Source organism: Staurois parvus, unplaced genomic scaffold (assembly GCF_062004578.1).
Source record: "Staurois parvus isolate SC_StPar_1 unplaced genomic scaffold, SC_StPar_1.0 ptg000468l, whole genome shotgun sequence".
Lineage (NCBI taxonomy): Eukaryota > Metazoa > Chordata > Amphibia > Anura > Ranidae > Staurois > Staurois parvus.
The window spans coordinates 4,617,052-4,642,456 of NW_028318264.1; the positions used below are offsets into that span (position 1 = coordinate 4,617,052).

General features: G+C 39.6%; 1 protein-coding gene across 1 annotated transcript in view; it reads left to right on the forward strand.

Moving 5' to 3' along the window:
* MOCOS (molybdenum cofactor sulfurase) overlaps nucleotides 1–14,565 on the forward strand; it is a 553,751-nt gene extending 539,186 nt beyond the window's left edge. The window contains exons 14-15 of the mRNA XM_089689064.1: nucleotides 4,828–4,932; nucleotides 12,767–14,565. Of these exons, the coding sequence (XP_089545190.1) occupies nucleotides 4,828–4,932; nucleotides 12,767–12,904 (243 nt within the window). The 3' untranslated portion in view covers nucleotides 12,905–14,565. The remainder of the gene's footprint in view (nucleotides 1–4,827; nucleotides 4,933–12,766) is intronic.
* The last annotated feature ends 10,840 nt before the right edge of the window (nucleotides 14,566–25,405 follow it).

Consider the following 25,405-nt stretch of genomic DNA (forward strand, 5'->3'; position numbering starts at 1 on the left):
GAATCTTGTCTCCTTGAAACACATAGGGGCATATTTAGAAAGCATGAATGTTACACTCACCAGACAATTACTGCAAGTAAATCAATCACAGTCATTTTGAGCACATACACCAGCAGATTCACTTGCAGTGAATGATTGGTAAATGTCAAATTTGTGCTTTACAAATACTGTTTATACCCCTTAATGTTGCTGTGTGATTTTTTTTTTTTTTTTTTGTTATATGTAAGCTGATATTCTACCACTTGGATCAATTCTAAAGCAAGCTTTTTTTTAGTTTTGCTTGTCTGAGAGTACCGTAGTTAAACTTTTATCAGTTTTTTTAACCATCTGCATCCCATTGGAAAGATTTATCTTCACTTTTTTGTTCCAACATAATAGGAATTGAGAAGAAATTGGAAGAGTTACCCTCCTTTTGGTAGCATCTCAAAATGTAGTTTTTTCCTATACTTTCAGTTCCAGTAACATTGGTCACTGGGGCAAATAGAAATGGTACATCTCCCCAGGAGAGAAAGAGAGTGCAGTAAATAGAATGTTTTTCCAATTCTTTGAAATAGTACTATACGGAGCAGTAGAGACACACATGAGCATATCTAGCTATGGACTGTACTAACTAGAGAGCGAACCGGAGGGGGAACAGGGGAACATACTCAGTGTACAAAAATAAACGGGCCGACTGATATGGCAGCACAATACACCTAACTTTCACCAAAAAATATTTCTGTCACACCTACTATGGATGATTCATTCACATTCACAAGGCATTCTCTTACTAGCAGGTGACTCCAGCATATAGCTAAATCCAACAATAGATAGAACAAAACAAGCTATAAACTGCACTACCTCCTCCTGTGGTCTAAACATCTCCAATGTGGACAAAACAAGCTCTTAACTGCACTACCTCCTTAAATGACCTGAACATCTCCAATGAGTTTTATATCATCAATATTTGGAGATAATTTAACCCAATCACTAGAGGCTTTACCCATTTCTCCAGCTCTATGGGATGTTTTGCTCACATTGACTATACTTCTTACTATCCAGTTGATTCTTAGCTTCCACTAAAATCTCCACTCCATGCTCTGTTCACAATCAAGTATCAACAACTTTGATACCTTGTTCTTGATCAGGATCTTGGCACCTAAATGTTTCCTTATTGACATTCCAAGACCCTGATCAAAAATTGGTGCCCATGCCCAAGATTTTTTTTTTTTCAGTTAACTGTCCTGCTGCTGGATGAAAAAAACAGTCATTTATGGCCAGCTTTACTCTGCTCAAATAGCACAACTAACCCAAATTCACAATTTCACAGATTTGCTCTTATGAGTCTATTTAGAGATTCAAAATCCTCACCTAATTGCTATTAACTATGTACCTTGGGCTTAGCCAGCCATAGATGGATCGAATCAGCATGGACCAGTCAAGATTCAATTCATCTGTGACCAATTTGGTTCTACTGAAGTTGAACCATGAATTGACTTGGGTACAGCCAACCATTTGATATTTTGCATGCAATTACTGCCGGTGGCTATAGCTGGGATGGCTCCCTGCCTGCAAAACACAATAGCACTGTGGGAGGGATTATGCCATCTATTTGACTGTGGTGGAAGGAAAGAAAATTGAATCATCTATGGCTTGCTATGCTCTCTGACTGACCTATTCTACTAAGCTTTTGAAAGTGTTCGTAAACTGCAGCAAAAAAAAAAAAAAATCCCCTGAAAGTCAATGGCATAATATGCTAGTATGTATCACATACTAGCACATTATGAAATACTTACTTGACAGGGCTTCCATCTTCCCCTGGTCTTCCTTCAAGGTTCACTGACTCTGGTCCTTTGAATGACTGAGCCACGATGACATCACTTCCACGTGTGCGCACAGGAATCACAGTTTACGGCACAGAGCTCCAAAGGAACAGCTCAGGTATGCTGTGCCTTCAGGGCACAGGCATTGGTGATGTCACTGGCTGCATCCAGTGTGAATATCTCTTAAACAGCACAAGTTTAGGAGATATTCACTGTACCTACAGGTAAGCCTTATTATAGGCTTACCTGTAGGTAAAACTTCAAAACTGGAGTTTACTACCAATTTAATAAAACTCTCTATGTATTTGGGACAGAGAACGTTCTCATGCAAATTGGTCTCCCCAACCTCTGTCTCATGCAAAATGTTTGCAACAATTCCCTCCAAACCAGGACAGCCTCAGTCTTTGCCTGGTGGATCCGTAAATTACAAAATATATACCATCTCTTTTTTTCCTAAGGGCTTCTTTAACTTCCAGAAGCATACAGTAAATACAGCTTTCATATTCCCTGCAGGGAACATTACAAATACCCTCAGGTATGTCACTATATTTTCAAACTTCTTAAACTATAGCCTTCATTTATCCCTCTCTCCCTATGAACATCTTTGCGTTAATGGTCATGTGTACCTGGGCACCATATCTCCATTATATTGAGCACTGGTAATGACACCCTCCACTGCCTTCCATGCTTATGTAATTAAAATGGGAATCTACTTTGACCACTACAAAAGTTTGTGAGGACTGGTAGACCATAAGGTCCACAGTAGCTAAATGTTCTATCAATATGTTGACTTAGGAAACAGTTTACAAGGTGCTCCATGCTGGTGCTTTGTGCCCTCCGGACTTACACACAATACCCATTTATCCAACAAAATTTCCTAGGTCATCATACTGATGGCACTATGATCCATATTTGTTGGCCTTGCCCATAAATAATTCACTTTTGACCCAGGATATATGGTCTTATATGCAGTCTTTTCATTATCATATGCAAGGACCCGTGGAATACCTTGCTATATCTCCATTTGGACTGTTTGATGAGACGTCCATAACTCTGGTATCAAACTATGTTTTTATAGCAGCAAAATAAGTGATTTCAAAGGCTTGAAAGAAAAACATCTGTCCCCTTTTATGAGGTCACAACAAGACAAAATGAAATAATGGAAAATGAAAAGCTGACCAGCATCTTTAGAGACACCCACAATACATTTTTGTTGGTATGACAAACCTGAATCATATGCACATCCTAGGCTGGAAACCATTTTTCTTAACAAACATATAGATCCTGGTCTGTTGCATCCTTTGGGGTGGCTGGAAGGGGATGGGCAAGCCTTGCTCCCTCCTCCCATACCCTGCATTTTCCCTCATCCCCTTTAACTTCTCCACTTGTTATTCCACTCACTTTCATTCTCATATTTTTTTTTTCCCTGCCTTTTTTCATCTTCCTTCTCCTCTCTCTATTTTACTCTCCTATTTAAACAAAATGGTACTTTCCTCTCCACCACCAAACCATTCTAATCTTCCTCTCTTAAAAGCAATCATTCCTTGGTAATGGATGATTATACCTCAACATTCACTTATTAATCATCATATATTTAATACGTATCTATAGTATAATTTAGTTTTAACATACAGCCCTTTGTCATTTAACTACAAGAAAGGATAATGTAATTGTCCTTATGGCATATCTCCAATCCAAGACCTCTGATGCCCTTAAGGTATTAAAACATTACGGTAACTCTTACAGACTCTACATTGGTAGTTGATCAACATGTTTAGATACTGTTATTTGTTACTGCTTTATAGATACTGTTACTTCTGTACCAATTTTTTTTTACTATTTCTCGTTCATCATGAGGACCTGAAAACAATAATTTCTTTGTACCACTGTTAATTTTTATCTTTTTGATTTCTTTATTTTTAAATAAAAAGATTGAAATAGACAAATGCCTAAAATCTCCACTCACTTCCTGGACTCTCCAGGACTCTACTGCTGAAAGGTGGAGCCCATTACTTAAGCTAGCAATTCCAGGAAACGCGCTGCATATGTGTTAATGTGAAGTGAGTGAGAGGTGGGCTTGTAACCACACATCCATCTGGTGATTGCTTGTCTTACCGAAAACCATTGCAATTGGAGATGTTCTAGCCTGACTGAAATTCCCTCAGTATTGCTTATCTTGTGCCATCTGCTGGTGTCCATTTATGTGACAATGATTTGTTTTGAAATTGGTTGATTGGGCTTTATCCATCCCAAGTATGTAGCTAGGTCTAGATCTCTGATCTCTTCTGATAGAGGATTCATAAAAGCTATGTGGATGTGTCATAAGTTCCCTGATAAAGATATGTTTATGGATAAGAAGTCAAGACATTTTTTTTTTTTGTAGTTTGAATTTTGTGGGTAGGAATTAGAACCCCAGAATTTTTTTGCTCCTTTACTTACTGTCATGGTAATTCTTCTTGGACTTTGTGCTGCTCACATAATATGTGAGCTCCTCTCAGTCCTGTGATGCTATGAGCCCAGTCTGCTTTGTGATACACTCCCATGTTAAAAGGCTGGACTCACACAAAATAAATAGAATGACAAGAGGAAGATTTCTTGAATATAAAGTTTTCAGTCTTAAAGCTGGATTTAACCATTTGATGGCAGTAAAGCATCAAAATATAACCTAATTAATGAAAAATCTGCTTGTCTCCTGGCACATGCAGACATTCATTCTTCTTTCTCACTTCCTTCATATACTGTAAAGTGTAGCACTTCATATATCATAATGGGAAACTATGGGTGGTGCATGGATGTTCTAACCTACCCAGTATCTTTTTTTTTTTTTTTTCCCTTCACAATGGTGAAATAATAATAGCTGTGTTGAAACCACAGGTGTTGGACAATAGGCAAGTAAGGAAAATGGAGAAAGAATGCTGCAAATGATCTCTGAAATTTTGAGATGCTTATCTAATCAATATGTTAAAAAGGTTTTTAAAAAAGGCTTTATCAGGAAAAGTCCTTACATGTGTCTATTTCTCCTTAGGTTTCAGGTAAATGTACCAGATGCCAAATCATTTGCATTAACCAGTCAACTGGTGAGAAAAGAAGAGAAATTTTACAGACTTTATCATCCAGCAGAGAAGGAAAGGTGAGCATATTTATAACCAAACTTTAAACTTATTGCAGTACATAAAATAAGTTCTTAGTCCTAAAGCCGCAAATTGTAGATGTATTAGCTAGAGAAATGATCTAGAATTCTGGGGAAATTTTTGAAAAGAAAATTGGCAGCATACTTGTAATAAAGAGTGGTAACTGTAACAGAAAAAATTGAGGTATAGACATCTTACATATTCTATACAGTTGCAGCACTAAAATTTAGCAAGGACAGGTAAATATTTATTTCAACTACAGAATGAACTTGTTTCTGACACAGGCAGACATGACTTCATATTCGTGCAGTACAGTTTAATGCACCAAATCAACACGTTGCAAAGTGCACTATAGCACCACATCCCAATTCACCCTAATGCCATAAGGCCACCCCTTGTGTTCATAATATTACATAGGCCATGAGGGAGAGGCAGAGGTTCTTCATCTATGCAGCTAGTAGGGGGTGAGTAGGTTCTGCATCTGCAAATAAAAGAAGTACCACTTAGAAGAGGTGCTGCAAAAATACTTCTTAGCCACATTTAGATAACAGCAGGATATCCTCTCATGCCCAATTTCAGATCACTAAAGGAAGAGCTGCAGTGGCTGCTTTAGTGACACTTGTAGGTTGTTTATACAATCATAGTGAACAGGGCCGGCTGCAGGCAGCAGTCACAGGCAGTGCCTAAACCATATGATAACAGACTACTTGGGAGTCCAGTAATACACTAAATTTTATTTTTTAAAAATACCAGCATCTCCTCTCTCTTGTAAATTTCAGCTTTGTAAAACTGCCTACATATTGTGCAGGAAGTCTGTACAATATTTCTGACTGCTGTCTCAGAAATACTCTGTCTGGTTTCTCTCTCTTAAATTGTGCTCTACTATAGTAGCTTTATATGAAACAAGTCTGTACAATACCTCCTGGCTGTTTCATACTGATTTGTATTTCATGATAAAACCTGCCTGCTCTCTACTTCTTAATATGCTGCCTACTAAAGCAGCTTACAGTGTGCATAGGGTCTGTACAATATTTCTCACTATCGTTTCTCTAATAATGATCTCTAATTCTATCTCATGGTAAAATTGCAACCTATACAATATTTCTGAAAGTAATACGCTCTAATATTAATTTTGCAATGAAACCTGCCTTCAATATTCCTGGCCGTTGCCTCAGAAACAATACACTATGGCAGCAATACTACAGTCGAATTATTCATAAAACCTGCCTCACCCCTCCTTTTTAAACTATGGCCTTCTGTCAGGAAGAAGCAGAATTTGGCAACAATTGGGCATTGAGGTACAGAGTTACTAGGTAGAAGTGTGGTCAGTAGTCCAGGAAGGGTTTAGTAGTTGAAGCAGACAGCAGACATGAGCAAGCAAGAGTAATCTAAGAGCAAGGTGAGCGAGGAAGCCGGATCAGTAACAGGATCAAGGATGCACATCAAAACTGGATCATAGGAACAAGGCTGAAGACTATTCTCAGGGATACCCGCAGCAGGAATGTCCTGATCTGCAAACAAAACACATTCAAACACCAGCAAACAGAATAAACAGAAAACATGAAGCTATAAGTGAACCCTAACGTAACTGACAAAATACCTATCTAGCAAACTAACTAAGTGACTGAAAATCTAGCAAACTAACTGTAATACAATATCTACAGACAAAAGGGTAGCATGGATTAACAGGGTAAACTGGAGGTGCAGAAAACAGTCAGGAAGGGGAACCAGGACTGGGAATCCGTAACAAGGGAAGCAGGTACAAGGCAGCAGGGTAAAAGTTGCAGGTACAAGACAGGAGCATGATCAGTCAGGAAACAGGATTAAACTGCAAGCAGTATGTGGTTAGCAGAGCAAAACACTGAAGCAGAACAGAAACGTAGATGAGCAAATACCCTCCCATCAACCAGCATCAAGTGAGGACTGATTACTGGGATCTGCTGGGAGACACTGGAATTAAAACCTTCCACTCTGGGAACCACAGTGCCACCAGCCTGATCTCTCTCTCTAAAACAGCAGCCTACTAAAAGTGCTTGCATAGTATGTATCAAACCCGTACAATATTTCTGAATTTTGTCTCTTAATACACTCTAATTTTGATTTCTTGTTTAAAACCTGAGTGTTCGCTCCCCTTGAAATTCCTGCTTACATCCACCAAGTTTGTACAATATTTCTAACTGTTGTCTCAGAAATAATACACATAATTTTTATTTTTTAATCATGATTAAAACCATCCTGGTCTTTCCCCTCTTAAACTGCAGCCTATTTAAAAAGGCTTACATACTGTGCAGATGCTGTAAAATATTTATGTCTGCTGTCTCAGAAATAATACTCTCATTTTCATCAATGAATATAAGGCTTCCTCGGATTGGCTGAGGTGAAGATTGTGACATCTGCCCATCTCTCCACTTCAGCCAATCAGAAACAATCCAGTATTCACTGATGGAAAACAAATCTTCCTGTGAATGGCTGAACAGCATACAGTTTATACAGTGCTCTCAGCAAGAGCATCTGTCAGTGAAGGAAAACGTACATTTGAACCAGCTTGGTCCAAATGAATTATTTAAAGTCACAAAAATTTGGAGCTAGGTTTAAGATGTAAACTTCTGTCCATACCAAATGTGTTTACAGGTCAAAGACAAAAAGGACATAATGTAGGCCAGTGTCTGTGGAAATGTGGAGTGATATATTTTTAGTAAACCTGTGAATATAGACATATGGGAAAATGCCACTGCTAGCTTGTTTTTAAAGGTGCTGACAATGAACAAGCACTGATCCAGTGACGTATAAAACTACAAACTGCCCATCCAGCCTAAATGTTCTAGTTTGGTAAATCAGTAGTTATTGATAACATGATCATATAACAGTTGAACAAAGGCAACCTCTGTATTTTTGTCAGCACAGGCTTTCTCCAAAGATAAAGTGTAGTGGTTTTTGACATAATTTATTTTTATTTTGTATAGTGAGGCCTAAAAGAATCTACAATTTAAAGCGGTTTTAAACTCAAAAGCAAACAATTATTAAATTGCAGCTTACCAATTCTTAGATGTTGTGGTGTCCTATTAACAGTCAACAGCTAGCTAACAAAACGGACAGAAGCAGTGGTGTGTTTCATTCCAAAGCTGATTTTACTTCTGTGAATAGTTCTGTAAAACTGCAATGCAATCACATAAACTGAAATTACAATATCCTTTTAACATGTCTCTCACAAATGCATACAATTAACACATTTCTTACAAAGAGCTAACTGCAAATCCCATTGAACACAATGAAATGTAATCTAGCTGTGTATGTGACTTTAACAAATACAATGAAAGAATTTACAAGCATATGTGTTTCAAGGGAGGAGGGAGACCTTTATTGGTCTGTCCTCCTGGAAGCTAAACTGGTATTTGACTGATGTGTGAGTGAAACTTCCTGTTTCAGGATTTCAATAGACTGCAATTGAAGTGAATGCCCAAAAGATGGCTCCCTACTCAACAGAATGATGAGAACACAGAACAGATGTGATGGCTGTATTTCCTTTTTTAGACTTTCTTTTTTGTATTTTCATCTGGTGATCCACCCAGCAAGTCTGTTTTGCAGAAGCTCTCCAGCAGAATGTAGTAGTTTACATAGATGAAACAAATCATCTAACACTGCCAGGGGTAATTAAAATGATCAGCTTTTATTTAAGTAAAACCCTTATCCCAAAAGGAAATAAAAACTGTTTGCTGTAACTGATTATAAAGTTTGAGCCGGAGTTTGGCTTCAATTTGTCTAGTGTATTTAAATTTGCTAATACACACATGACCCTCCCCCCAGACAAAAGTGACTGCAGAGATCAGTCGAAATCTTCAAGGGACTGAGATTGAGCTACGCAGTCACTTTTGCAGCAGTTGTTTTCTTATTCCGGGTCACACTCCTGTGCAATGTCCTTCTGTCTCTTTCAGTCAGTTAAACATGTTGATCATGCTTATCAGACCATGTTTTCCTGGAAACTGTATATGCCGTCAAAATCTTTCATACTGTAACTTGCAACGAGGCAAATAAATTGGCAACTTCAGTCACAGAGGCACCAGCTGAGCGGATACCAACAATTTGCCCTCTTTCAAGCTTGGTAAACTGACATGACTCCATATTACTAGTAGTACATTCAGTGAATGACGAAAGTGAGGCTTCCCACCTGTTAGCTAGGTGTCTCATCACACAGCAGAAGCAAAGGAATGTTACATCACTTCTGCTTTCAAATATATATATATATATATATATATATATATATATATATATATATATATACATACACAGTGGGGCAAAAAAGTATTTAGTCAGCCACCAATTGTGCAAGTTCTCCCACTTAAAAAGATGAGAGAGGCCTGTAATTGGCATCATAGGTAGACCTCAACTATGAGAGACAAAATGAGAAAAAAAATCCAGACAATCACATTGGCTGATTTGGAAAGAATTTATTTGCAAATTATGGTGGAAAATAAGTATTTGGTCAATATCAAAAGTTCATCTCAATACTTTGTTATATATCCTTTGTTGGCAATGACAGAGGTCAGACGTTTCCTGTAAGTCTTCACAAGGTTGGCACACACTGTTGCTGGTATGTTGGCCCATTCCTCCATGCAGATCTCCTCTAGAGCAGTGATGTTTTGGGGCTGTCGCTGGGCAACACGGACTTTCAACTCCCTCCAAAGGTTTTCTATGGGGTTGAGATCTGGAGACTGGCTAGGCCACTCCAGGACCTGAAATGCTTCTTACGAAGCCACTCCTTCGTTGCCCGGGTGGTATGTTTGGGATCATTGTCATCTTGGAAGACCCAGCCACGTTTCATCTTCAATGCCCTTGCTGATGGAAGGAGGTTTGCACTCAAAATCTCACGATACATGGCCCCATTCATTCTGTCCTGTACATGGATCAGTCGTCCTGGTCCCTTTGCAGAGAAACAGCCCCAAAACATGATGTTGCCACCCCCATGCTTCACAGTACGTATGGTGTTCTTTGGATGCAACTCAGCATTCTCTCTCCTCCAAACATGATGAGTTGTGTTTCTACCAAACAGTTCTATTTTGGTTTCATCTGACCATATGACATTCTCCCAATCCTCTTCTGGATCATCCAAATGCTCTCTAGCAAACTTCAGACGGGTCCGGACATGTTCTGGCTTAAGCAGGGGGACACGTCTGGTACTGCAGGATCTGAGTCCCTGGCGGCATAGTGTGTTACTGATGGTAGTCTTTGTTACGTTGGTCCCAGCTCTCTCTGCAGGTCATTCACTAGGTCCCCCCGCGTGGTCCTGGGATTTTTGCTTACCGTTCTTGTGATCATTTTGACCCCATGGGGTGAGATCTTGCGTGGAGCCCCAGATCGAGGGAGATAATCAGTGGTCTTGTATGTCTTCCATTTTCTAATTATTGCTCCCACAGTTGATTTGTTCACACCAAGCTGCTTGCTTATTGCAGATTCAGTCTTCCCAGCCTGGTGCAGGTCTACAATTTTGTTTCTGGTGTCCTTCGACAGCTCTTTGGTCTTCACCATAGTGGAGTTTGGAGTGCGACTGTTTGAGGTTGTGGACAGGTGTCTTTTATACTGATAACAAGTTCAAACAGGTGCCATTGATACAGGTAATGAGTGCAGGACAGAGGAGCCTCTTAAAGAAGAAGGTACAGGTCTGTGAGACCCAGAAATCTTGCTTGTTTGTAGGTGACCAAATACTTATTTTCCACCATAATTTGCAAATACATTCTTTCCAAATCAGCCAATGTGATTGTCTGGATTTTTTTTTCTCATTTTGTCTCTCATAGTTGAGGTCTACCTATGATGTCAATTACAGGCCTCTCTCATCTTTTTAAGTGGGAGAACTTGCACAGTTGGTGGCTGACTAAATACTTTTTTGCCCCACTGTGTATATATATATATATATATACTTTATATATATATAGTTTTTAGGCAGGTAAATATATTGCATGTGAATATTATATATTATGCATCCCTTGACTAACAATGGAGTGTTAGGCTTTTTCCTGGCTTTTTCTTCTAACAATTGCTGCTGTTTGCAAAGGTTGACAATGCAACAAAGAACTGGATGAGTAATGACTCATCCCTTATCACATGGCTCAATACAAAGTTTCAATGAGGAACACCTGTGTCTGAAAGGGATCTATCTGAGTACATGGAAAGATACCGCACAGCTACTAAAATACTGCATGAGTTATATTATTAAGTCATGCAGTAATTTAGTAGTAAAAACATTCTTTAGTGTTTCAGTAGTCAGTGGGTTTCCCTGCTGACAACTGATTGTGGAAAGAGTTTCCAGCAATTAAAAACTGTATTTAAAAAAAAAAAAAAAAAAGGTGTGGGGTCCCCCCATCCATACCAGGCCCTTTGGGTCTACTGACCACCAATGTACAGTGACATTTTTAATCCCACTGACCATCAATGTAACGGGGCATGTTTCTTCCTGCTGACCACCAATGTAAGGGTCATTATTCTTCCTGCTGATCACTAATGCAAGGGAGCATTCCTATTTATGCTGATTACCAGGGTAGAAGAGCACCAATCCTTCCACTGACTACCAGTGTAAGGGGGTATTCTTTTTCCTACAGACAAATAATTTAAGGGGACATTCTTATTTCCATTGATTACCAATGTAAGGTGGCATCCTTGTTTTTCTGCTCATCAACAATATAAGGAGGTTTCTTCATCCAATTGAATACCAGTATAAAGGGGAATTCTTTATTTCCATTGTAAAAGTAAAACAAAAAAAGAGTAGCGCTATTTTCAAATTAAATATACAACTTATATTGTGACATAAAATAAATGTGAACAAAAATGTCTCTGAGACTTTTTTCTTTTGATCAACTGTGAAAAGCATCCATCACCAAAAAATACAGTGCAAATCCACCACCAACAGAAAGTAATAAACTCACCAGAGCATATTGCTTGTTAAATTATAAACCAGCAATTGCACTTTTTGCTCTGGGCGAAATACTCTGCAGGCAGACACAGTGGTGACCAGATTTTCCAATCAATTCACTCTCAGCTAATGATGCAATACTCTGCAGGCCAGGGAAACCTAGATATCCAGGCACTTATTATATATATATCCTCTTTTGGGCTTTTTTATTGTTTTTTATTTTATTTCCACTGGCCAGAAATATAAGGTGATGCGCTTCTTCCCACAGTCCGCCATAAATGGGCATTTTTATTTTATTTGCCACTTGTTTAAGAATTCATGTCTCCACTGACCACCAGTGTAAGGAGACATTCTTCTTTCCAGTGACCATAAATGTTAAAAAAATTTTTTTTTTTTTACTGATTGCCAGTGTCATGGGGCAGTTTTTTAATTTAGTTTATTCATAGCAGATCAAACTGTTGACTTTTGACCCGCATACGATGTCAGTTAAAGCAACCTTGCTTTATAATAAAAAACAAACTGTGTTCTGCCTCATTCACATGGGGCACTTTAATCAATACCCTGTGCAGGGGTAATGAATAAGCATTGTCTTTAGAGTGAAATGTATTTAGCTGCCAGTCCCCCACTGTCTGTATTGGTTTTATCCTGGTTCAATAAAGTGGGTTGTTTGGAGTGCAGCTGATCGGACTTCCTTTGTTCTCATGTATACTGGCACTGGGATATACAGGTGTTGCATGTATTCCCATGCTGGCAGTCCCATAACTGTCTATTGGGACACGGTGGCTGTATGGACACATCTGCTACTCCCAATGTGAAATCCATGTGGTGGTGTGTGCACCGGCCCTGAACGCACCCTGGGTGTGCACAAGGCCTTATTGTTAGAGTTGTTTTACATTCCTATAACCTGTTTTATTGTTTTCACTATTTTGTAGACATCATTTGGAATGTACCTGCAGAATTCACCATGTTCATCTTACCAATCTTTGCTGAGAGTTGGCACAGAAGTGTCATTTATACAAAAAGAGACCCAACAAAGTATACACAGCCAAAAGGGATCGCTGGAGAAATAATGCTTCAAAGAGGAGACCAAAACGACAGAAAATGTAGCTCTATTCAATCATTGCGGGATAAGGTGCCAGGGTAAAAGTCATAGACTATTCATATTTGTACCATATTTATAATGGCATTATATGTTACTGTTCCAACCATATCAATATGTCTGCCAAGTTTTGCTTACTTCTGATGCTGGAGGTGGTGGGCAACTTTCAATGTATATAGTGGCTCCTTGCCTGTTGCTATGGCTGAATTCTGGAGTGATAATTATATGTGTAGTATATCTGATTTACATTCAACTTCACTACTAAAACTTGGTGGTCTATATACAGTCTTTCACTGTAAGTTGCCATATTTGCACTTTGTACAAACAATTTTCAAAACACTTTCACAAACAGGGAGAAAAAACAAACTTTCAGTTTTTACCCTAGTGCACTATACAGTACATTAATGCAAAAAGTGAGAAACTGATGCTTAAAAATATTTGGGAATACCTGGTATAGGTCTGCATAATTCATCATCTTGCGTCAGCGCTGAGAATCGTTTCTAAGTGTAAGATTAGGTAGGGTGGAGAGGATTGATGTTGATTCAGGTTACAGGTTAGGTTTTAGACTTGGGCTAAAAGAGTCTTAGTTCTAGGGGAATGATTGAGTGTTAGGTTAATTGAATATGATATTTAGGTCAAATAAGAAATTATATTTAGGATTATATTATGGGGGTTAATTGAATATGATGTTTGGGTCAAATAAGAAATTATGTTTAGGATTATATTAGGGGTTAAGTGTTAAAGTGCATGTAATGGCAATTTTTTAATGTTTTGGATAGAGCTAGAAGGTTTAAAATCCAACTCCTTGGTGTGGTCTGTATCCCCACTGGGGAGATTCACCTCTCTATTGGTCCTGCTGGCCCCCAACACTGGAGAGTGAGGGAAAATACAAAATTTTAACATTGTCACAAGAAAGTGAAGTAAGGAAAAATCCTCCAGTGGAGACGGGCAATCTACTCACTTTGATTTCATTTTCTGTTGACTCTCCAGCAATGGAGTTTAGGGGAAATCTTCCCAAAAGGACACAGGCAGTGAAAATATACCAGATAAGGGGTTTGGAAACGCTTTACTCTATTCAGTGCTTTAAGGGTTACTTTTTAGGTTTAAGTTGTGGGGTTCACTTAAGTAAAGGTTTAGGGCTAGGGAAAGTCTTGGGGTTAGGTTAAAACAACTGTGAAATCTACATAAAATGCACCAAAGTGCAGTGGTCTTGTGAACTGTGAAACATGAAAAAAACTAACAAAGTTAAGCGCCTTTGTTTTTTCACTTGTGTTTACATGCTTCACAATGCCTGTGTACTTTGTTTTTTTTTTTTTATGTTTATGTATGACCTTTTTTAGAGTTGTGGTTGGAGGGTGGTAAAATCACATGGCTAAGGAGCTTTTTTTATCATCCCCCAAATCACCCCTCCTTAAACTGCAAAAACAGTAGCTGGGGGTGTACATGTACTTTCCAAGCAGCCAGGAGCAGATTTTTTTTTAACATTGTCATTTACAAAGGAAAAAGTTTTAATATTGTCGGCAAATGATTTTTACAATGTTATTGACTCTGCATATACTGATCTCAAAATGAGAACATTTTAAAAATAATTGGCCAATGACTGGCAGAAGTTTATGAAAATATTGTATTACAGTAAAATATAAACCGATACAAATAGTAATTTTATTTAAGTTTGTTTTTGGAAGTTATGATATTTAAATATGTGCAGAATACAAGAATGTAATATATTGTTTTTAAAAATAATTTTTTTGATTAATTTTACATTCAGTATAATCCCTAGTTTAAAAGGTATTCAATATATTTTTAAAATCAAAATCCAATTTAAACTCTATTTTTTCATTTAGAATGCAGTGAGGAAGAATACGAGCATCTCTCAAATTTGTATTATCTGTGTCCCCAATGAAGATATTACCCTTAATTCCTGTCCAATTGACCACCCCAGGGAGAGAACATCTCCTCAATGAGGACATAGATCTCAGTTATAATGTTTCCCCACTCTATTCCAAATGTAACAAAACTGTTTTGGGTTGGAGTTTGACTTTAAAGGGACAATTTCCACTGTGGCAGTTTGCCTGTTTTGCACTAAAACAGCAGCAAACTGTTCTCTGCTATGGTATTTAATGGTTCATTTTCCATCTATGTTTTTCTGTTGCGGTGTAGCAAAATGTAAACTGCAGCAGTTTCTCAGTTTTTTAAAAAAAAAAGCACTGTCATGTGTTTCGATTGGCCCAGCATGCAAACTGGAAGCAGAACATATGTGTTTTTAAACCTCAGCAGTAGAAATGGGCCATACTGCAAAGTTGAATTTCTGTATAGTTTAATTCTAGATTGTGGTCACCTCTACATTTCCTATTGTTCTCAGCAGTGTCTTTGTAAGTGCTCAGTGCCTAATCTGCCTGACCACTTATCATATTATACAAATGTAATATATAATGAGTTAGAGAGCAACTGACTAATGTATATCATATAAAAGATATAACGGTAACAGCATTTAAAAGGCAACTCCATTTCAAAACAGATTTTTCAATATTCAATAAACTGGTGAAGGTTTTGATTTCTCCCTGGTCTTAAGAATATGTAAGCCCAACATTTCATATTCCCGATATGTCCCTACTGTACCATTTACTTGTATGAAAAAATATTCTGTTCTCTTTGTATTGCTTCCTTTCTGTGAAATTCCTTGGTGTTCTTGCCAATCCCTCTGCTTTCCGATTAAAAACTGACCACACTAGGCATGAAAGCACATTGTGGTCAGTTTTCATTCTGTGCTGAGAACTGCACCTGCTCTCCTCCAATAGTCAGACTTCTGCTGACATGCCCCCTCTGCACATCCATTCACTGATCAGTGTGCTGTTTCTCCTTCCTCCTTGAGCTCCTTATGCAGCTGAGAGCAGAGGGTATGTGATCACTTATAAAAAGGGGGAAAAAAGGCATTTAATGTTTATGTGTACACATAAATGCTTTGCCTTTCATATCTATTTTAAATTGAATGGGTTTTTTTTTTTACAAGCTGAGTGTTTACATATGATTTAAAGTGGAACTAAACCCACAGATTTAACTGTTTTAGAAGAATGCTATGTACATCCAAGGCACACTTTAATATGCTTGGAGAAAACCGACTTATGTATTCCCTTAACTTACCAGAACAGGAATGGGACAGGGATAAGGTGAGTGTGTCTCACTGACGCTCATAGGTCAGAACTGTGCGAAGAATGAGAACATTTCTTATATATATATATATATATATATATATATACATATACACAGTGTGTGATGTGATATATATATATATATATATATATATATATAATTTTTTTTTTTTTAACACTTCAGGGGTTGTACATTTTTAAAAAGTAATTGGATTATGCTAATCCTGTTAAAAAGAGTGCCTTTTGATCTTGTCAACTTGCAAAGTTGTGTTTTGAGTGCAGTCCATATTTATTGTAAACATTATTTATGTTCTTTAATGTACTTTAGGGGTCAGACTACCAAACAAGTAATATTTCAGTTAGAGGTAAAGCTCGATGTGCATTTTATTTATTTTAATGCGTAAAGTGTAACTTTAGAAATAAATTGTGGAACAGGCCGGATTTTTAATGCAGAAGAGACATACTGTGGGGTTGATTTAGAAAAACTGGAGAGTGCAAAATCAGGTGCAGCTGTGCATGGTAGCCAATCAGCTTCTACCTTCAACTTGTTCAGCTATGCTTTGGCGATTAAAACTTGAAAGCTGATTGGTTTCTCTGCAGAGCTGCATCAGATTTTTCACAGTCAAGTTTTAATAAATCAACCTCATAGTATGTCTCCTCTGCATTAAAAATCCTTCCCATTCCACAACTTTTTTTTTCTAAAGTTACACTTTAAAGTGTTACTAAACCCTGGACCCTGCATTCACTATATCTGGTCACAGAACATGGAAATTTAATTATTTTAATAAATATAAACTGCTAAATACCTTTATCAGCAGTTAGAGCAGTCTTGTGATTTCTATCAGTGTTCAGCAGAGCACTGGTTAAAGCTTGTAGGAGGAGTTTTCATTTTGCTCTAGGGTGATGCAGAACCCCTGACTTCTGCTTGGACGGTGCTGATTAGCCCTGTGCTGATCATATGCACTCTCCCAAGAAAAAAAAAACCTCTCTAGCAATACACCCCAAACTGAGCATGTGCAGAGTAACTCCACACGACATGTCTTATCAAGAAATAAGAGGGGAGGCACTGGAAGAAGGGGAGGATCAGAAAAGACAGGATCAAACAGCATTTTTACGCAATGCAGAGGATTAACCCCTTAGGTCCCACAGTGAGTATATCAAGCATGCTTTACTGCACATACAGACTGATTTTACTGTTGTGGGTTTAGTAACACTAAGTATTCAAGACAAATAAGATGCCCATCAAGCTTTAATGAATCAACCTCTGTCTCTTCTGCATTAAAGTTTCTTATTTGCCTGTTCGCCCTGTACACTGAGCTGTGTGTTCACAGTTCAATGTACAATTTCAGCAATGCGAAGACGAATGAACTCCTGTACATATATACACAGGAGTGAGGACACGTCAACCTAACCAGTGAAAGAGGCCAAGGATCAGTAGCCAGAAACGTATGGGCTGAAAATGTCAGCAGCCAGTGAGGAGCTTCAGGACACCACAGTGCTTGAGTTAGGATTCTGCTTAAATAGCAAGATCTCCATGCCATGAAAATAAATCAATCCCCTATTCTATCCAAAAAATAAAAATGTGGCCTTTACATCTTAAGAAGTGTAAAAAAATGGAACTGGGTAATTATAAAAAAGTGAGCCTAAATTCTATTTTGAAAGTATTTCAAATGAAGTAAAAATACTACATGGCGGTAAACAGTATCGATGTGGGGCAAAAATAGTTATTTTTTTATTTTGGTGATGAATTAAAATCCAGTAGGATATAAACATATTACAAAATGATCTTGAAAAAATGGCTACATGGGTAGTTTGACTGCAGATTAAATTTAATGCTGAAAAAAATTATAGGCATTTTGGAAAGGGCTGAAAGACAGCCAAATACATTTTAAAAATCGTATAGAGAAAGATTAGAAAATGTAAATGTTAATTTTGGAAAAAACATCTATGAATTGACATAACCATTTAACTATAATTCTTGATCTGTTCCTGTCCACCCAAAAGCTTTAGGTGCTCTTGCCCACTTTTGTGTGCTCCCCATGTTGCATTCTCCATGATCAAAAGTTTAAAAAAAAAAAAAAAACTCTGCAGGCAGGAAGAGTGAAAAGCTCTCACAATGGATATAGCATAATAATTAAATAATTTGTGCTTAAAGCGGAGTTCCACTCACCCTGTCAAAAAATAAAAGCAGCTACAAAAACTGTAGCTGCTGACTTTTAAAAAAACAGCCACTTACCTGTCCCTCTGTCCCGTGGTGTGTCCCCTGCAGCCCGTTTCAACGGCTGTCCTGTATTCCAGGAGGCCGGCATCTTCAGTGTGGGCACCCGGCTGTGATAGCTTGTGGCTTCACAGCCGGGTACCCACTGCACATGCGCGAGTAGCGCTGCGCTTTCTGGATGGTCCTGTAGTCTTCTCGGACCTGTCACGTGTCCCAAAAGACTACAAGGAGGGAGGACACCTTCCGTTTCCGATCGCCTAGGCGATCCGACCGGAAGTGGGAGCAGGTACCTGTCAAATTTGGGTACCCACTCCCCCCCTGCCCCCCAAAGGTGCCAATCCGTAATGGGGAGCAGGGGGAGCAGTCCTTAAAGTGGAACTTCCCCTTTTGGGTGGAGCTCCGCTTTAAGGATGTGCAGTACTTAAACAATTTGATACAAAGCCAAAAATTAAAGCTATTGCAGCAGTCCTGAAAAAAAATTGTGCAATGCTACCACAATAAATGAATAATAAAAATTAAGTGGCCCGCGCATTTATATTATACATATAGTCATGTGCATATGACTCAAACATTAACCATTTCAGTAATATACAACATAAATCGCCATTATTAAAGTCCCAAATAGTGAAACAAGTGCCCTTGCTTGTGATCCAACTTGGTTGAAGTGCTTTTCTTGTTCAACTAATTCAAAGTGCTCCACAGTGCTCAAAGGTGCCCCACGTGGACTAGAACTCACCCTTAGCCGATGACCATCTATTTCTAGAGTGGTCTACAATGCTTGTGGGGTGTTTCCCAATGAAGTTTGTTCTCTCCTGATCACCGCAAGTTCGGGATGGACATATCACAAAAAGAGGTACCACATAGTGTAAAACCGTGTGATGTTTTATTGAAGAGTAAGTATAAAAAATAACACAAATAAAGTGCCTGTGCCCGGCGCCTGGTGTACTCAGCCTTATTGGTGTGTGGAAGCTGTTGTGCTAAGCGCTCCTCAGAGCGGCGTGCATTCCATGGGCCGGAAGTGACATCACCAGAAATTGCGTCATCAAACCTTGACGCATTTCAATCAAAGATAGTCTTCAGGAAGTGCCCTTCCTGAAGACTATCTTTGATCAAAACGCTTCGATGTTTAATTTTTTTATACTTACTCTTCAATAAAACAACATATGGTTTTACACTATGGGATACCCCTTCTTGTTCTTTGTGATATGTCCATTCTGAACCTGCAGTGATCTGGAGAGAACCAACTTCATTGGGTAATGCCCCACAAGCGTTGTAGACCACTCTAGAAAGAGATGGCTAAGGATGAGTTCTTGGGCACCATTGAGCACTTTGTATTAGCTGAACAAGATAAGCACTTCAACCAAGTTGGATCACAAGCACGGCGCTTGTTTCACTATTTGAGACTTTAATAACGGCAATTTATTTTGTATATTACTGAAATGGTTAAATTTTTAAGTCACATGCACATGACTATATGTATAATATAAATGCAGTTAGATTTTTATAATGGTTATAGCATGTGTGCACACCCTGGAGCTCAAATAGAGAGATCTTACCAAGAGTCCCTGAGATAAAAAAAATAATTGTAAGGTGATTTATTTATCACTGTATGCATGGTTTCCTTTCTATTTCTGTTTCTTCTATAGCAGAAATTTGGAAGCCCTTTAATATTTGATTCCATGGATTTCCTGTGTTTGGCATTATCTAGCTGATATTTTTTCTCTTCTGAATTTAAAATGCTGTAAAGAGTCATAGATTTTGCAGTCATTGTGTACTCATGTTTAATTTGTGGTGCAAGGAAATACATTGGTATTTTAGAGTGTAACATGTTAGTTTGAAGAGATTCTGGCTTGTCAAGACTTTTATCAAAAATAACACTAAAAAGAGGAGAATGAAACATAAAGCAAATGTAACATAGATAAGATCTTGAATGTATCATATCTGGTAAAATATTTGCTGTACATTCCTGAATAAAGCAAATAAACCTAATATATTTTGTGTGATTTATTGAACTAGATATAGAAATCACAAATTAATACAAATTTCTATGGTGTTACGAATGTCAGACCTATTATTTAAGAGTGTTATCCTGCAACAATCTGTGAAAGAATTTAACTTCTCAATTTCTGTATTACACCTTAAATATGATAACATTCGATCACCATTTGTTTTAAAGGTACATTCCAGTCCAAAATTGAGATAAAATCACAAACTGGGGCTCAGCGTATCTGCCTGTCTTTTTTGCAATTCATTGTACGTTACTTGAATACAGACAGTTACTACTGTTTCCAACTTATGTTTGATAGCAAGGATGAGAAAGCTTTTATAATCCCTACTGTTACTACTTTTCCTGATCTGCTTCTGCAGTCTCTTTCAGTGGCTATCTGTTAGGTCTATATTTTGATCTTTTTGTAATTTTCTGGGTTTTTTTTTTTCTACTTCCCAAACCTAAACACCCAGCATATTGACATGTTGGCCTCCACTTTACTGATTCAGCATTTCTAGGTACATTGAGAGTGCTAAAGAGTAGCAAAAAGGAACAATAGTACAGTACTAGACTCAACTGTAGTATTCCTTCCCTACTGAAGGGTAAAAGAGTCCATTTGATCATTTCACCTGGCATAGGTAGGGTTGCATACATCTCTTCTTTTTTGAATCCCCTACTCGGTCACCAATGGTATTTTAATACACAACCCCACCATTTTTGTTTGAGAAAATATATCTGTTATTATTGTTGCTATAGCCTGGACAATATGAAGAAATGGTATTAGCAGTAGCAGAAAACACTTGAATAAGAATGCGGAAAGCTTTGTAGTTATGAAGAAACACAGAAGGCTCTTGCAGACAGTTTTAACCATGTACACGAGCCTACCCTGACTGCCAGCTATGGGAAACCGCAAATCGCAGTGGTACCGTGATTTAGCCATGGTTGGTGCGATTTCCCGTGGTCGGTGGTCAAAAAATTCCTATCCTGAATGTGATTCTTCTGCGTTCAGGAGAGGGAGGTTTAACCTCACCTAAATGCAGCAGCTCATAAACACTGCTAAAAGCCTATGTGTACATGGACACACAGGCTTTTATGGAGCTGAGTTTAGGAACTTTGGCCAAAAAAATGCCAAAAGCTCCTAAACTTTGAGTTTAAGAGCTGCTCGTGTACATGTAGCTTAACACACTTCTTATACTACCGGGGCAGATCCTATCTCAGTCTGTTCACGCTTCCTTTCTGTTCCATATTACACTATTACACTAGGCTTTTACATCAGAATATCCATCTCATCTTCCTTGTTGATTCACTTTTGCACAATTTGATTTTGTGTGTAGCACCGCTAGTCAACAGCCAATGAAGCCTACCACTCACTTGGACATAGTGGCTTACCTGGTGGATTCCAGCATGCTCATTCACTTTCAATAACAAATCTGAGAAATAAACATTGCTTTGAATTTATGCACTGTATATCAGTCAAACCTCAATCATCTGCACAAAGCATATTGTGAATAAGATTTCATCTATGACAATAGACACTACTCAACATATAAGTTTAACCAAAACAAAAATGAATTAATGTGGCACCAATTGAAAGTGATAGAGTTGATATATTAACCAACCTAGGAGGTTTTTACAGCTGCCCCTAAAAAGTGAATGTGACACTTGTAAGTGGATTAGTAGTGAATAGATAGGTGCTGTACTTTAAATAAAATATATATGCACCCTATAAACCCAATAGGATAAACTGAATAATGAGTATTGTGAATGAATGTCAATAATTGGATTTCAAACAATTCATAAACCAAACAATACACAAAATAAAAGTAGCTAGATAATCCTTATTTTATAAAACGTTGTTATGCTTTCACCATGTGCTGAATTAATTCAAATTGTGACAGTCCTTCTTAGACCTCAAAATTGCTGACATAAAAATCCATGTGTCCACACCTCAGTGCAAAGGCAAATGAATGGATCACTCACCAGACCTATATGAGCCCATTACAGTGATCATATATCGCATTGTGTCTTTCATTGTTCTGATTCCTTTCAAGTGTTATGGCATAAATCGCAAGGATTATCTGTCCCAGTCCCTCCAAATATCATTTGGGGAATTTATTGGAAAATATACATCAGTCCTCTTGGCTATCTAACCATAAAGTGTGGGTGATGGTGACCATACTTGGAGGAACCTCTAGAGATTATCATGGTCTATAAAACACAATGTGATATATGATCACTGTAATGGGGTCATATAGGTCTGGTGAGTAATCCATTTGTTTGCCTTTGCATGGAAGTGTGGACACATGGATTTTTATGTCACCAATTTTGAGGTCTTCCCAGCAGCCCACATCTGGTGCAACCTAATTACTCAGACAGCCAAGCTGCTGAGAGACACCTGCTGGTGACCACCAGAACTGTGCCTTTTGACTCCAGGAACCACACTGCCAGCAGCTTTGACCAAGGTGATGACAAGTTGTGACAATCTGTCCCCCCCCCCCCCACACACACACACACACACCTTGAGGAGCAGCCTCCGGATGCTCCATTCTGCCTTTAACCAAAAAGTCCATGTGGGTGCAGGATAAGTCCAAGAAGGTTTCCTTACTGTGTCCAAAGACTCTCAAACTCTTCAGGCCCAAGTCTTTCAACCCTCTAGATGGTGTTCCACCCAAGTCTAGGAGCTGGTTATGCGCCCCGCTGTTAGGGTCTGGAAGCTAACTGGTTACCACACCGCTGGGGTATGAAAACTGTCTGGGTTCCCCACAGGTCAGATCCCTAAAGAGGCACAACATCTGAAACTTTCCCATCCAAAATGCAGCATATGTCCCAACGCTGGAACCCCAAGGGCTGGCTGAAGGCCTAATGCCAGTATTTCTGGTCCATACATTTACCCTGATGAGTGTCCCACAGTGAAGGGACCTTCAATATCTTGGTTGCCAGAAACTGCTCTACACTCATACAGCCACGCAGGTCTTCCCAAGGCATTGGTCACACAGCAAGGGTTACTTAATGCACCTGGGATTTTCGAGGTATCACCTAGGTCAGGTCAATACTCAGATGGAACTCTGCCCTTTCCAAGAAGGCCTCTATTACTGGGACTGAACAAGAGAATGCAGCTCTTACTTTCAAAGTGGGTCTCCGGACTATAAGGCCTTGGCACAAAAGAAACAAATGGCTGCAATTGGGATCTTAGGCAGGCTGGGCGGCCAGCACAGGAGCGTCAGAGGCAGGCTGGGCAGCCAGCACAAAAGCGTCAGAGGCAGGCTGGGCGGCCAGCACAGGAGCGTCAGAGGCAGGCTGGGCGGCCAGCACAAAAGCGTCAGAGGCAGGCTGGGCGGCCAGCACAGGAGCGTCAGAGGCAGGCTGGGCGGCCAGCACAGGAGCGTCAGTGGCAGGCTGGGTGGCCAGCACAGGAGCATCAGAGGCAGTCTGGGCGGCCAGCACAGGAGCGTCAGAGGCAGCCTGGGCGGACAGCACAGGAGCACCAGAGGCAGTCTGGGCTGCCAGCACAGAAGCACCAGAGGCAGTCTGGGCGGCAAGCACAGGAGCATCAGAGGCAGTCTGGGTGGCCAGCACAGAAGCATCAGAGGCAGTCTGGGCAGCTAGCACAGGAGCACCAGAGGCAGGCTGGGTGGCGAGCACAGGAGCATCAGAGGCAGCCTGGGCGGACAGCACAGGAGCACCAGAGGCAGTCTGGGCTGCCAGCACAGAAGCACCAGAGGCAGTCTGGGCTGCCAGCACAGAAGCACCAGAGGCAGTCTGGGCGGCAAGCACAGGAGCATCAGAGGCAGTCTGGGTGGCCAGCACAGGAGCATCAGAGGCAGTCTGGGCAGCCAGCACAGGAACACCAGAGGCAGGCTGGGTGGCGAGCACAGGAGCATCAGAGGCAGGGTGGGCGGCGAGCACTAAAGTGTCAAAGGCAGGCTGGATAAGAACACAGGAGTGTCAGAAGCAGGCTGGGCGGCGAGCACAGGAGCGTCAGAGGCAGGTTGAGCAGCCAGCACAGGAGCATCAGAGACCGGCTGGGCGGCCAGGACAGGAGCATCAGAGACAGGCTGGGCGGGGAGCACAGGAGCATCAGTGGCAGGCTGGGCAGCAGACAGAGGACCATCAGGCTGGGCAGCAGACAGAGGACCATCAGGCAAGGTCAGGCCTAAGATAGGAAACGAGGAGCAGGGAGCAAAGTACTGGGAGAGCTGGGTACAGGAAGCAGGTCACAGGGTCAGGTGCAGCAACAGGGCTCAAGAACAAAGATCAGGCTCAGACACAGACATGGCTTGCAGGAGGAATACCAAAGCACTGAACCTCAGTTATGGGTAGGCTTATATACTTCCCAGCAGCCCACATCTGGTGCAGCCTAATTACTTGTACAGCCCAGCTGCTGGGAGACACCCACTGGCGACCACTGGCACTGCGCCCTTTGACTCCGGGAACCATGCTGCTACCATCATTTGACCCAGGTGAGGACACAAGTCCTGGCAGGTATGTTTTAATATGTATAATTTTATTTAATGCTTTTTCTAAAACTAATTGTTATCAACAGCTCGCTGAGCATACCAGTGTTCCGTCAGCTGTAGATGTGAACATTATTTCCCAAGGTAAGAATGTTCAGAAACATTGGTGTAGGTTAAACCATGGAAATAAACAAAACAAAGGACCTCTCATAGTGTTTATTATTTATTAATAAAAGACCTATATGTAAAAGCTTCCATTGCACTCCTATAAAAACCATAGTAATGAGCCTGTAATATTACCAAGCATTGGGAACGTCGCTTTGCATTTCACAATGTGTTCCAGGCAAAGCGGAAATGACTTGTCAGAAGTCCCACCTAGCACATTTCGTTACAAGCGTGCAATGTCTTCAGGATCTCAGGAGCCCAGCACTCATCTCATCTTATATAAACACTTGACTCCGCCTACTACACCCATTTACACATTGATCATTAAATCAACTTTATAGTACATGCCCAATAATTCTTACTGCAATACCAATTCAAATATATTACAATAAAAAAATAAATGCTGGATAAAAAGTAAAATAAACTTTAAACAGCCGCTTCCCAACCGCCCTATAGCAGAACTACTGCTATATATACGTGACTTTGTAGTTCCAGGTAT